The sequence below is a fragment of the Lepidochelys olivacea genome (assembly GCF_965140295.1).
Source record: "Lepidochelys olivacea isolate rLepOli2 genome assembly, chromosome: 2".
Taxonomy (NCBI): domain Eukaryota; kingdom Metazoa; phylum Chordata; order Testudines; family Cheloniidae; genus Lepidochelys; species Lepidochelys olivacea.
In genome coordinates this window covers 192,913,733-192,928,768 of record NC_140412.1, presented here as the reverse complement: position 1 = coordinate 192,928,768, position 15,036 = coordinate 192,913,733, and the positions used below count along the sequence as shown (strand labels likewise).

The 15,036-nt window shown below is 41.0% G+C and overlaps 1 protein-coding gene across 1 annotated transcript in view; it reads left to right on the top strand.

The window, feature by feature from the left end:
• Nucleotides 1-15,036, top strand: part of COL6A6 (collagen type VI alpha 6 chain) — a 103,696-nt gene that overhangs the window by 22,836 nt on the left and 65,824 nt on the right. The window contains 7 exon segments of the mRNA XM_084619391.1: nucleotides 1,188-1,748; nucleotides 3,049-3,606; nucleotides 5,815-6,390; nucleotides 9,689-10,255; nucleotides 13,067-13,416; nucleotides 13,513-13,591; nucleotides 14,656-14,801. Of these exon segments, the coding sequence (XP_084475517.1) occupies nucleotides 1,188-1,748; nucleotides 3,049-3,606; nucleotides 5,815-6,390; nucleotides 9,689-10,255; nucleotides 13,067-13,416; nucleotides 13,513-13,591; nucleotides 14,656-14,801 (2,837 nt within the window).

Below are 15,036 nucleotides of genomic sequence, written 5' to 3'. Positions count from 1 at the left end.
TTGTTGGCCAGAAGAGTAGGTGAACTTGGGACCCTTAAGGTGGACCCTCCTACACAGTCTTCCATAAGGATAAGATTTCTTCGAGGTTACACCCTATATTCATTCCAAATGTTCCCTCTGAATACCATTTAAATCAGGTCATATAGCTAGCTATTTTCCGCCCCAAATATTATGCCACCAGAAAAGACAGGGAGCACCATTCTGGATTGTCTGAGCCTGAGCATTCTACCTGCAGACGACAGAACACTTCAGGGAATCTCCTAATCTAGTTGTCTCCTTTGCTTCCCCTTTCATACGTTTGAGATTTTCTAAATGGATTTCAAGTTGCATCAAGCTGTGAGTTGATGGTGACCCCTCCCACACAAGGTGTACAGGTTACATCAGTGGCTTTGCTTCATGGAGTTCCCCTTCTGGAGATCTGTAGAGTGGCAACATGGAGCTCTATGCATTCTTTTACTAGGCATTATGCCCTAGAATGAGTTTTGTCAGCAGATGTATCCTTTCAGATTGCAGGATCACGCTGCCAAACACATCAGGGTTCCCTGCACCATTGAGTACTGCTTGTGAGCCACCTTGAATGGAATACGCATAGGGACCATCATTTGAAGAAGAAATTCTGCTTACTTACCTTACAGTAACTGGTGGTCTTCAAGATTTGTGGTCCCGATCCGTATTCCACTACCCACCCTCCTTCCACTCTGCTTCTGATCCCTTCCTTGGATTATTCATGGTAGAAAATGAACTGGAGAGGTGGTCAGTCCATGTGGTCCCTTATGCCCTCGACTTGGAGCACAAGGAGATGATGGGCACTGATGTGGACCAAGAGACACTGCTGTTGAAAAATCTTCTGGTCTTAGGCACATGGAGTGCATACACACATACCGAGTGGCGTACAGATAGGGATCACATAACCTGAAGAACTCCAGGTATCATAAGATAAATAACCAGCATTTCTAAGCCATTGTTACTTTACATTGAGGTTGCAGCCACGTTGCGCCATGATCACCTCACTCTCTGGCAGATTTTCTGCCGCTGTGGAACTCCACCTGGGTTTGTGTCATTGTATAAATACTGGTTGACTCTGGGCCCTAATTACATGTCTATCTGCTTTGGTGCTTCTCTCAATGCTTCTCTCTTTAAATTTTGTTCTCGCACTAATGCTGTATACAATTTCTTTTTCCATGTAGGATGTATGGACACAGAGGAAGCTGATATTTATGTGCTCATTGATGGCTCAACAAGCATTCATCCTAATGACTTCGGAGACATCAAAAAATTTTTGAAGGAAGTGGTTAAGATGTTTAACATAGGGCCGAATAAAGTTCGCTTTGGAGCTGTGCAGTACTCAGATGTCAAAAGACTGGAGTTTGAACTTCATGAATACAGCAAAACAAACGATTTAGAGACTGCCATTGACAACATTAGGCAAATATATGGGAATACCTATATTGGAGAAGCTTTGACTTTCATGCAGCCACTGTTTAAAAAGGCAAGGGAGCAGAGAGCTGGCAGGGTGCCTTGTCACCTCATTGTCCTAACGGATGGGGAGTCACATGACAGTGTGAAGGAGCCTGCTGAGAGCCTGAGGAATGAGAAGGTTAATATTTATGCCATTGGTGTAAAAGATGCAAATGAAGGACAGCTACATGAGATTTCAGGGTCAGAGAGCAGGACTTTCTTTGTGCATGAGTTTGACTCTTTGAAAAACATAAAAAATGAAATTGTTCAAGGGATCTGTTCTGGAGAAGGTAAGGAAAATTTTGATTTTGCCCTTTGAACTCAGAGTGCTAATTGAACACAGCGCTCCTCTTCTATAACAAGCAATTTCAAGTTCAAAACATAAGCATATTAGTCCAGCCTGAATAACTGAAATGTAGAAATATACTTTGGGCACATTTTGAACTGAGATGGCTGTCTGCAAGCCAATTATAAATAATGCAGTTTTCTTTCTTTCTTAAATCCATTATGTGTATGTTCATCATATGCTTTAAAAAAGCAAGGGTATTTTAATTTGGTTTCAATCACAGCATCAAAGCACTCCTTTTCCTTCCTCCTTTTTTTCCTCAGCTTTGTAACAAACAAGATGGCTTTTCAACTGAAGAGGGTAGTCCTACATCAAGTAGTGTGTTTTCCAACTTGTCATGTTGTGTTGCTATTGTCCCAGTGTAAATACCTGTGTCGTGAATTGTTCAGGTGCCCACAGAGCACTAACCCTACAATCAGTCTGCAGTCAGGCAAGATGGCATTTAAGATCATTGTCTTTGTAAGACTGTAATGCTCAATAGCCTTCAACCCCACCACCACCACACACACAAAGAGTAAGAGGAATACAAATGCAAGCTAAATTCTCTAGCAGTGAGCTATGTCAAGTTGGTGTTTGTGACTAACAAGTACATTATTAGAATGCTAGTGCCATATGCTTATACACAGCTGTAAACACCTGAATCTTTTGTGCCTCTATTGATTTGTGAACCACAGAATCTCTTTCTGTTCGGAAATGGAAGTGTCTCAGACAACAATATCTCTCCTGTGTGTGTAAATGCATGTACTTAGCAAACCTCTCCTTAGGAACCCTACTAAACTTATAGCAGTGCTGTCCAGTGTCATGCAACTCGGGTGGCACTCACACAAGCAGCAGCCCTGTCACACCTGTGCTCAGCCCATCCGGATCCTCATGCACCCAGTCAGGCTGCAGGGACAGCTCTGCAGTTGATTCTCCTGGAAGCTACTGTGACACTTGGGTGACCTCTCTGCCTCACTTCTAGCTGCTCCATAGTAGATTCTAATTCATGGCAGCAACCGGAGGAGGGGGCAGTAACAGCATGTGAGAGAGGGCCCATTACTGGCCCTAGGCTCCCTGACCCAGCTATTCTCCAGACAGCACCCACCCATCCATTCACCTACCTCATTATTCCCCCATTTACCCAGCACAGCCAGAAATCTTAGCACCCACCCATCTATCCCAGACCATCCTGCCCCAGTTAAGTCTATTTACTTATTTTTAATGTACAGCCTGGGTTATACTAATATAAATGTTTTCTTCTGTAGCCTGCAAAGAAATGACAGCTGACATCATGTTTCTAGTGGACAGTTCTGGAAGCATAGGACCAGAGAACTTTTTGAAAATGAAAAACTTTATGAGAGAACTGGTGAACAAATCTGACATCAGCGCAGACCGAGTGCAGGTTGGGGCTGTCCAGTTCAGTGGCACAAACAAGGAAGAGTTCCAGCTTGACCGATACTCTTCAAAAAGTGACATTTTCAGTGCTATTGATAGAATGTCTCTTATAGGGGAAAATACACTAACAGGAAGCGCATTGACATTTGTGGCTGATTATTTCAAGCCTCCCAAAGGTGCGCGTCCCACTGTCAAAAAGATTCTTATCCTGATAACAGATGGGGAAGCGCAGGATGAAGTGAAAAGTCCAGCAAGAGACCTACGTGATCAAGGTGTTGTTATCTACTCTATTGGGGTGTTTAATGCAAATAAAACTCAGCTGGAAGAGATTAGTGGGAAGCATGAGCTGGTTTTTTACGTTGAGAAGTTTGATATTCTGAAGCACATAGAAGATGAGATCATCTTTGGAATATGCAGGCCTCATGAGGGTAAGTACTGCTGTTTTCAATAACTCATGTCAGTCTGTGCAGGAATTTTGCTCTGTCCAAATAGTTGAGTATTGTAATAAAGTAAATAAACAGGCATGCTTTCTCCTTGCAATGCCATCTTCTCTTGGAGATGCCTACAGGGATGAGAAGCATGCGAGAAAATGAAGGTAGAATTTGGATCACAGTACCAGGAGGTCTGTCCTACTAGCTTTCAAAGATGCTATATTCTCTCAAACAAATAATATAAATTTCATAATATTTTAAAAGTACAATATGTGTGCTAATGTGTGTAAGAAAAGACTAAGAATCTGATTCTCCCTTATACTAAGGCTTTTTTGTGGTGTTCTGGCAGTGTAAAACATCCTTGGGGACTGATTCTTGTTTACACTAATGGCCTAGTTCTGCCCTCATTTACAAGGGAGCAACTCCTATTGAAGTCACAGAAATTGTACACATGTAAATGAGGGCAGAAATGGGCTCTATAGGTTGTATTTACCTGATACACAGACACACACAGAGTCTGGCCCCTATCCATGTTGCCAGCAATACAGCACCGGAAACTAGTTTTCTTGGAACCATATTTACAAGTTTCAGTGTGGGTTCCAGATGCAGTTCAAACCCAATGTAGCCAAGGCTTTTAAGAAAATGTGTTGATGGAAGCATTTAAATAGGTGCAAAAGAGGCATAAAACAGTGTAAAGATAGATGAAAATGGTAGTGAGTACCACATGCTACTAATTTTGGGGGGGCCCAGTCCAGGACTGTGTGAAACGAACTCTCACAGGAACTAAGGACCGTCACAAACCTCTCCACCTTCCACTCCACGTGCAAGGTATTTTCCTTTGACCTGGCCTTCTCTAACATAAATATATGGGGAGTGGGGGTGACATTCAAAACAACTCACTAAACTCACTTTTGCTCCTGGGGAGAAGATGAGAGGAAAAACACACACTGCTTAATACATGGCTGGAAGGCACAAAGGTATATTGAGGTGATGATTATAGTATAAGAACCTATATAGAATAAAATAGAATAACCATCTGTGCAAACACTTCTCTGCAGAGGCTGCTATCTAAACATTGCACAACTTGCTGATGTATAAGAACCTGAAAAATGGAATAGCCCAGGGCCAGGTTATGCCTGGCCCCATACATGGTTGTGCAATGGGGCTGGGGAGAGCACAAGGAGTTTCTCTCCTCTTTGCACATTGCATGTTCCATTTCAGGGGCTTACAGGACTGAGATCTGGTTATCTTTTTCACTCACTTATCCAATTGCAGAAAACACATTTTTGCTGTCGCAAAGTGAGAACAGATCAAACCTGCCACTGTGTTATGCCCTGAAAGGTATAAATTCTGTTCCATGTTTAGGAGCTACAATGTCCTCCTTACGAAACTGTTAATCAGGTATTGACTTCCCATCTCCTCGTCATAAATGCTGATCTTTAGTTTAGGAGTAGTTTTAATGGGTTTCACAAAAGTCCCGTTCAGCCCTTTTTGGTCACTGCAACACAGGGCCTTGGGGGCTGTACAGGGGTGGCAGGGCTTCAGTCTCCAAACTGAACATTTTTCATACACACAGAAAAAAGATTGCAATAGATCCAAAGCACAAAATAAATTCTGCTATCATTGATGCTGGTGGGTCTCCATGCATTTCAGTGTGGTTGCATAGATGCAAATGGCAGCAGAATTTGGCTCATTTCCATTAGTAAATAGTACATAAAACTGTGTGTGATGACTCTGTAGAACAAGGGTCACAGAAATTTGACTTAACTCCAAAAATGAAAAACTTAAAATATGTTTTTTGGGGGAAAACACAAGCTTTTAGTTGGTGCTTGTATTCTAATAGAATACAGATTCATAGATTTTTTTTTTTTTTTTTTAAGGCCGGAAGAGACCATTACGATCATCTAGCCTGATCCCATTCTGTTGTGTTACCATTCATTTCTCCCCCCCGTCTCTCTGGATTTTAGATTAAGTTGAAACTATCAGTTATTTTAGGATTAGTGGTTAGGCTCTTCTGTTGTGCACTGATGGATTTTCCCAAAACATGCCTAACATAGGATGTTCAGTTGTGTTGCTGCCTCCAAAAAGTGATCCAAATTCACAAGCTTTGCTTGAATACAAAGGGACTAATAAGAGAGATTCAGTAAGAGTCCGTACGTACTTATCTGTTTGGGTTTTTTTGTTTTGTCATTTGTTCTTTTACAGAATGCAAAAGGATAGAAAGATTAGATGTTGTGTTTGTGATAGATGGATCTGGGAGCATAAGTCCCTTGCAATACCAAACCATGAAAGACTTCATGATTGCCTTGGTGAAGAAATCTGATGTCGCTCCAGATAGAGTTCAGTTTGGAGCTGTAAAATATTCTGATGAACCGGAAACGTTTTTCTACCTTAATAAGTACACAGCAAAATCCGAGATTGTTGAGGCTATCCAGAATGACTTAACTAAAGGAGGTTCAACGTATACGGCCAAGGCAATTGACTATTCGGAAGCTCTGTTTGCTCAGGAGCACGGCAGCCGCAAAAGCAAGGGAGTTCCACAGATTCTTATAGTGATAACAGACGGTGAGTCGCATGATAAAGCACAGCTCGGTGACACAGCCAAGAGATTAAGAGACAATGGAATTATTATCTATGCTGTTGGGATAGAAGGAGCAAAACCTGATGAGCTTTTGGCCATGGCCGGATCAGAAGACAAATATTACTATGTGGATACATTTGAAGGACTCAAAAACACATCTGTAGCAATATCAGAAAAAATATGTGATGATTCAAAACCAGGTAAGTGTTTGTTTTTACTACTCTATACAGTTTAAACTTTCCTTATCAATTTATTTAAAAATTGGCGAAGATGGGGAGACACATCTCTAAAATTTCAAAGCAATGTGTATGGCTTCATTTGTTCATCTAACTTCCTTATGGTATTCTTTTCTCTTTAGCAAGCCAAGCTATAGGCAAAAAGGGAAGTTTCTTAAAGTTTATCCTTACTTGATCCTACAACTGAGGATTTTCATTGGTTAAATAGTTGATATTGTTAGTCTGTGCAGGTTCAGAACTTTCATTAAGGGTAAAATTAGGGCACTAACCTTTCACTTTGAAAGGCCTGAGGTCAGGTTTCAGTTTGCTTATCCCCACAACAACTAGTCTAATCAATTACATACATCACAAAAGCACCACATGATTTGGCCTGGTTGATGAGCTCTGCTGAGGAAATAGGCAAGAACAGGCAGATGGGGACAATTGCAAGTGGCAATCAAAATGCAGTGGCAATTATGAGGAAACTTACACCATGCAAACTGCACAGTGGCATCCTCTTGTCCAGTGGTGGGCAACTTGCAGCCTCTCAGGGTAATCCACTGGTGGGCCGTGAGACAGTTTTCCATTGACCGTCCGCAGGATGAACCACACCTGGGTTGAATCAGGAGCTGGCAGATTAAAAAAAGCAGGAAGCTTCAGAGGGGTGGGAGAGAAAGTTGTAATTAGGTTTATAGACTGCAGGGAGGGAGCAAGAAGGTTCCTGTAAAGGCACTGGGTCAGTAGGGAAAAAAGCTGAAGTTGGAGGAAGGTCTCTAGGCAGTGAGACCTGGGAGAGACCTTGGACAAGCAGGAGAGAGACTGTAAAGGCCAGCTGCGATGAAGACTATGTGAGTTTGTGTTTTGTGTGTTAATCTGGAGAGGGACCTTGAACTGCCTGGGGCCTACAGGACCAGTATGTGTCAGAGGACTCAATAAATGGGATGTCTTTGGGGGGATTCTTGGAACCACTTTTGAACTATGAGATCTAAAGGGCCATGGAAGGTGGATAACAGAGTGAGGGTGCTGCAGAATGATCTCTGGCTGTAAGGGGTTGCCCAGGGGGCAGTGAGCAGGCCTGTGCTACAGTGACCCTATGGGCTTTTTGCTAACTGTTCACTTATTTTCTATTCATTATTTGCACTGTTAGTGGGCCAACATAAGTCACATGATGTTTCTGCTCCCCAATTGGATGATTGTAATTTTTTTTTACAGGTGAATAAAGAATAACAAGTAACAATGTATTTCTAGTATAGATTTTTCAGATGAGCATTCAAATTAAAATTCATGGCACTCCTGTGACTCCCACAGCTTTCTCACTTGTCTGGAAGCTGTCGGAATACTTGCAAACAGTGAATGACATGATTCCATGGATACCATCAGTGTGAATGTATTTAGTCACAAGAATATTTACAAATTGCTGTTTGTATTATTTGACCGGTGCCCTGGGTCAGAGTGGACTGTAATCAACCTCCCCTCCTGGGGCTACTGGAGTGCTGCTGTCCACCAAACTTCTTTAGATAGTCAGTAGTGTGACAGCTTTACTGCGCCTCAGAGGCAAGCACCATAGGGGCTAGGTCCTGTAGGGCTCCCAGGAAGCACTCGGAGGCATGCCTGTGTGAATGAATAGTTGACTACGGCTGGGAGGAAAGGTCCATGCATACTCTTATTACAACACCTTAGCCTAGATCTACGCTGACAGTGGGGTGCAGAGTACATACACTACATGCCTCTCTACCACAGGTATAAAGAGCACAAGACAGAGAGGCTCTGCTTAGGAAAATAAAGACATGCCAGAATCTTAGGGCATGTATCCTATACTCTCTATGTGCCCAAGTTGTGCCTCAACTGTCGACACTATTTTTAGCAGTATAGTGTCCCTCTTGCGAGGAAAGGCTCTAGCAAGCATCAGGCAGTGAGGAAAGGCTCTGGCAGCTCCCTGTTGCCTGAGCCTTTTCCCTGAGGTGTAGTTACCCAGTACAGTGTTGATGCAGCCTGCTTTTCACCGTGGTGTGTAGCTACACATATCCTACACACCGCCACCAGTGTAGACAAGTCTTTTGTCAGTTACAACAATGACAATTGTTAATTTGGCCATAAGGGGAAAGTCCAGTAAAGGGTTGGGTCTCCTGAAGCCTAGTAGTTGAGGTTCTTCTAATCCATTCTGTTATCTGAGGACAATAGCAGAACACCTGCTGGAATGTGTAAGGTCTGCAGTTCACTGGCTTGTTTGGGGGGCCCTTCCATGCTAGCATCCAGTTGTTGCACAGACTGCTTTCCCTGTTCCCTACATGCCCTGTTTTTATGTATGCTTGTACGCCTGTCCCTTTACAAATACTTTGAAGGGTTTCTGCTTCTGGAACCTCCTCCAAGCTCTCCTGTATTCAGCAGTGTCCTTCTCCTGAATCTCTGCTCCTCCCCACAGGTTCTGTGTGAGCCTGTAACAGCCCACTGTTGCTCCAGTCTCAAAAACCTCACCCCATGGAGCTCTGCTCCCATCAGTGAGGAACAGAAATCCCCATCTCATGCCAGATCCAACCAGGAGATGCCTGGGAATATGGGCTCACAGCCACATCTCCCTGACCACTTAGAAAAACAGCAGGAGGAGCTTTGGAGTGTTCTTAAAGCCCCAGCTCCAGAAACTTTTCTCATTCTGCCAGCAGCAGAGCAGGGAACAGGTGGGAAGTACCTTCACTCACCCCCAATCCATTTCCTCATGTTATCAGAATTTTTGTCCTCTAAAATACAAACTCTGATCTGCCTTTACACTTGCTGATTGCCCAACTGATTTGTTGTTTGTCCTAATCTCCTTCCATCTCTCTTCAACTACCACACTCATCCTGCTGTAGGATGTCAGCCAGCCTCTATCCCTCTTTCCTTCTCTTTTTTTTTTTTGAGCTTTCCTCCTCCTCTTCCCCTCAGTCTTCCTCTCTACACTCCCTCATGCTCATTCTCTCCCCAAAGTGATCTTTAAAAAAACCCGAATAGGATTCAGAGTATGATTGTGATTATTTCCATGTAATAAAAATACACATAAAGTGAATCAATAGGATGTGTGCAGAACCACTGAAGTAATCACACAGTCTTGTACTTGTAAGCCTTGTCCTGCTCTCACCTTCCCCACTTCCTTTGTGTTTGTCTGCACTTGTTTTGTCTTGTCTCTGTTTAGACTGAAAACTCTTTTGAGGGCAGGGATCCTGTCGTTTATTTATCTGTGAAGAGCCCAGCACGTTATGAGCACTATATAAATAATAAGCTAATTTTCCTTTTTTTTTTTCCATTTCAGAGTGTGAAATTCAAGCAGACCTTGTTTTCTTGATTGATGGTTCCAATAGTATACAACCAGATAACTTCACCAGGATGAAGAATTTCTTGAATGATATAATAGATCAGATTGATTATGAGCACAATGTTGAAATTGGCATTGCCCAGTACAGTGATGGGTATAAAAGAGAATTCAGCCTGGGTGCTTTTCAGAGCAAATCAGAACTGAACATTCAAATTCAGAACATTAAACAGATGACAGGAACTCGCACTTTAATTGGAGCTGCACTTAGGAAGGTGAAGGAATTCTTTGCACCAGCACGCAGCAGAAGAGTAACAAGAAATGTCCAGCCAGTTTTGCTGGTAGTCACTGACGGGAAGTCGTTTGATGATGTTGCTGAACCAGCAGAAGATCTGAGAAGGGAAGGTGTTCATGTATATGCTATAGGAGTTGGGGATATTGATCACTCGCAGCTCATGCAAATAGCTGGCGTCTCGGAAAGGAAGTACACTGTTCATGATTTCAAAGAGCTGAAGATTATTAAAAAAAGACTAGTTGATGACCTATGTAAACCTGCTGTTCCTACAAGTAAGTATAAATGAATAAGGGGGAAATTCAGATTTCAATCCTGACTTCTTATATCTGTCCCACTTCTAGAGCTATTTTTCTTCAAACTTGTATTATTTTTGACCATCACTGAGGACTAATAAAAGCCAGGATTGAGTTTTCTAGCTGCAGGATTTGTAAATTACTCTGGCCCAAAATTACTGCTTGGAACATGCAGGGAAAATGCTTTGTTTACATACTCCTGTTTTGCTCCTACTTTCAAAATAAACTAGGGGGTCGCACACTTTATAGCTTCCGTAGGTCAAGCTCCTTGCTTCTCTCCCATCCCCCTTTATTTCAGGGATTCACTGTAACCCGATCCTCCTGGCAGGATCCCGCCCCCCCAGCTTCCTCTTCTCCCCTCACCATTCTTTTTTCTTTGTCTGAGAGATAAGTAATTACAGACTTGGTTGAAGCTGCCTTCTTAGCAGATGCCTCTTCAAAAGTTATTGTATTTCATCCAAACAGACAGAGGAATGCCATCAAGTTGACTGCAGGCTCCTTGCTATGCCCAGCCAATAGAAATTCACCTTTGGGCCGAGTCAAAGCATGCTGGGACAGAGCCATGCTAATAAGTCGTAACAAGCTCCCTGGTGGCCAGTCCTCCTTTCTTGTACTAAGCAGATCTTGGCAGAAGGCAGAATCTGGCCAGCTAACCTCCACTGCCTTGAAAACAGAGCTTCTGATCCTTTACAATCACTTTCCTTCAGCTTATATGCCTTTATGTCAACGTGTCCCCCCCTCCCCCCCTCCAACCCCTGTGCGTCTTCCCTTTGCTTCTAGGGTATCTGGATCTCCTTGCTACAGCTATTCTGATTTTCAGCCTGCAATTCATTGGCTCAGAGGAGCCTCCTTTTTACTTTCCCATTGAAGAAAGGAGTTTATTTTTCTTCACCTCCTCTTTGGGCTGGCACTTTCTCTGCCCTCACAGCCATTGACCGAGCACTGAGCTGCTCTCTCCTTTTCTTTCACTAGAGCCTGGTCCTAGAGCTTGAGACTAATGAAAACAAATCTCCAGATTGGGAAAGAGTATCACTTGCTTCCTTTTCCCTGTATGCCTTTGCCCTCTTTCTCTGATGTGGGGGTGCAGCTGCTCTAACCCTGTCATGTAGTAGCATTGGCAGTAGCAAGAACATAGAAAGACGTAATTGGTGGCAAAAGAAATAAGTGATTTGTTCACAAGGTGCAGGCATACCATATTGTATTATTAAAGAATCTAAATTTGAATATTTGATTTTAACCTTTTAGACTGAATCATATTTTATTTACACATTGCAAATTCTTTACTTTCTTCCTACTTCATAGGTTTAAATTGCTAAAGTGGATGTTTTATACTTATTTCTCCAATTAGTTTCCTAACTGTTGGAATTTGAGGTTTTACACAGACTTTTTTTCAATTGAGAGATTTCACTCTTAAAATACTCATTTATGCAGAAAATAATTCCAGTTCTCCATTAACCCTTACTGTGAGAACAACACAAACTCGACACAAAATAGGTGAGCTATATTTACAACCAACACAATCTTGGATATACTGAACTTCCATAAGTCAAGAAACTGAAATGCTTTGACCAGGCTGTACTCCTCCATCAGCAGTTGCAGTTGGGAGCCCCTAAGACTTGTGGTCTTTATGTGGTCTTGAAAATTTCTTTGATCCTTAAGCTCATATTTAGGTAATTAACTTTAAGATATATTTTTTTTAAAAATTGCCCATTTGTATAAATAAAAGTTCATAATAACTGTTAATGTACTGAAAGTCTAAATAACTTCTCAGTGTTAACACAGAAGCTGTTTTGCTCTGAAGTGATACTGTCACTAAGACATGTTTCATAAAAATACAAGCGCTCATGCATCTATTTAAATTTAAAAGCGTAGCCTCATTGTCTATTCATATGAGTAAAGTTAGATACCTCTTAAATGCCTGCACAATCAGGGTTTTAATTTTTAGTACTTTTGCCTATAGCAGTTTTGTAAAACTCAAATAAGATACCCCACCACCACTGGCATTTAAAAAAGCAGCACTTACAATCAAGTACATTATAAATTTTATTCTAAAGTTGCAATAGCACAAAATTTCAAATTAATTTTATAAAGGCTTAACCTAACTTAAATCAATTTTTTTTAAGTTGTCATTTTAAATCATCTTGATTTAAGGTGTTCCACACTTTTTGTTAGTATTGACCTACATGTGAGACAGAATTGTCAGTATGACTTCTAGGTATATTGAACAGACTCTTAGTACAGCATCGTTAACTCTTAAAGCATCTTCCAACACAGTGCACTATTAAAAAAAAAAAAGTTTCAGTCTGTTTAACTATTGTTGGGGATGGGGACTAACATGAAATTGAGACTAGTTCTGCTCCCATTGAAGTAAACAGCAAAATTCACATTGACCTCAATAAGAGTAAAATTTGTTAAATGGTTCAGATGAAAAAATAATTGAACTTAAAAATACTTTTTAAGTTAATTACAATTGCTATGTTTGAAAGTGTCTCCCTTTTCTTTTCAGCAGAAGTACATATATTGAGGCAAGTTCATCCCTGGAATAATTCTGCTGGTGTAAAAGATGAATTCAGGGTGAATTTGGCTCTGATCTGGATTAAAGACATTAAGGACCTCTCTATACATATTCTATCCACCAACGGTTGTCTTGTTTTCCTGTCCGTATCTGACTGAATTCTACAATTACCATGATTCTTTAGCTTAAACTCTGTCCCCCTCTTTTTCTCTATTCCTCCACCTAAATTTGTTTGTGCATTAAATTGTGATATTTTGTTTTCTTCTCCACTATAGCTTGTTTTGTGGATATTGTTATGGGATTTGACATCTCCTCACAAAAGAGAGGTGACCATTTATTCCATGGACAGTACCAGCTGAAAGCATATCTTCCTGACATTCTAAAAGCTCTCACATCCCTAAGCAGTCTGAGTTGCAATGTAGGGACAAAGACACAGAGCAGTGTGGCTGTTTACCTGAACAACACAGTTACACCCGTGTCTTCAAAGTTCCAATTTGACAGTGAGAAAATACTGAACAGCCTGAGAAATATCATGATTGACCAACCATCTCATCTCAATGGCAACTTCCTGGAGTCACTCTGGAAAACATTTCCAAGCAAAGCTGATGATCAAAATAGAAAGAAGGTAACCTAGTCCCTTACACCAAGACTTTGGACCAAAAATAAGTTCTTTTGTTTTAATTCTGCTTTTGACTTCCTGTGATTTTCTCTCTCTCTTTAGGTTTTACTTGTGTTTTCAGATGGTTTGGATGAAGATGTAGAAGAACTTGAACAAAAGTCAGAAGAACTCAGAAAAAAAGGTATCTTAAAGTGGACACATATTTAAATTAAATTACTTTGAGAGGGTCTGTAAGAGTGTTACTCAACCCAAAGCTCTTTAGCTGAAGAAAGGCAGGTGAAAAAGGGACAGAAGAAAAAATAATGCCTTCCCTTTTAGCAGCCAGGATATGGAGATAGGACATAGCACTCTGAATTAGTGGCTCTCTCTAACATTACTTTTTGTTTGCTTTGTCATGAAGCTTCCATGCATGATGATGTGGTGTGATAACCCACAATCATCAACAAGTGGTACAAGGTCATGAAATAAATATAGGAAAAGCACCAGATTTGCTCAGCACCTTTCACTGGGAACAGATTTTCAAAAGGGCTGAGCATGCAGTGCCTTGGACTGTGGTGCTGATGGCTTGATTCTCGAAAGTGCTCACATGTACCCAATGTGCTGAGCTTTAGTGAAAATCTGGCCTCTTATTTTGGTGTGTATATATGGGAGCTGAAGTGGTGGGTTTTTTTGTTTTGTTTTTTTGTTTGTTTGTTTTTTAAATCTAGTCCTAAATGTGGGAGCTGAGCTCTTTTGAAAATTCTGGCCATGATACTAGGATATTTTTCAATCTATTTTATTCCATTTTTGGATTTACCTCAGCTGATGATCTAGCCCAGTGTGTGTTTTTTCTCTTCAGCTTTAAACTCAATTTTAGTACAAGGCAGTATTATTTTGAAAATTAAAAACTTGGTTTCAGGTGAAAGGACAAAATATTCTGGAAATAATTGTGCTGACAGCCACAGTGGTCACATGTTCTTTGATGCTCAAACTTCACACAGAGAATTCATTCCATGATTGCTAGTGATTCCAGATTGCCACTGGCCCATTTATTTTCTATAAATTAATTATGGACTCTTAAAAATAAAATGTGAAGATAAATCATGACTTTCATTCTCTAATCTATAATCTTTGTTTTACCCTTATAATAATAATAATCTGAATTCATACACGCAAGGATCCTATCAACTAAATAATTGTCTACAATATTCATTTGGATAAATGTTTTGTTTGTTTTTGCTCATTTATGGTCAATGTTTTAAATAGGATTGGATGCACTGATAACTGTTGTTCTGGAAGGAGCCTCTAAATTTGATGAGCTTCAGTACATTGAGTTTGGAAAAGGATTTGAATACATGACTCAATTAACTATTGGCATGAGAAATATTGCCAAAGCACTGTCCAAGTATGTGGTAAGTCATTCAGAGAAGCTCCAGTGTGTCTAGTTAGAGTTTTGATTAAGGCCCTAGTCATTTTCTTAAAGAACTAAATAAGGCTCACAACTGAATACAATAGTCAGAGGGCAAGATTCTCTGGTATGCTCGGGCTGCTTTGTGCCAACACTGTTGACAGGCCTAGAGTCAACTTGCTCAGCCAGCTGACTTTTCCCACTGTGTAAGAGAATCTTCTCATGGTACTGGAGCAGCC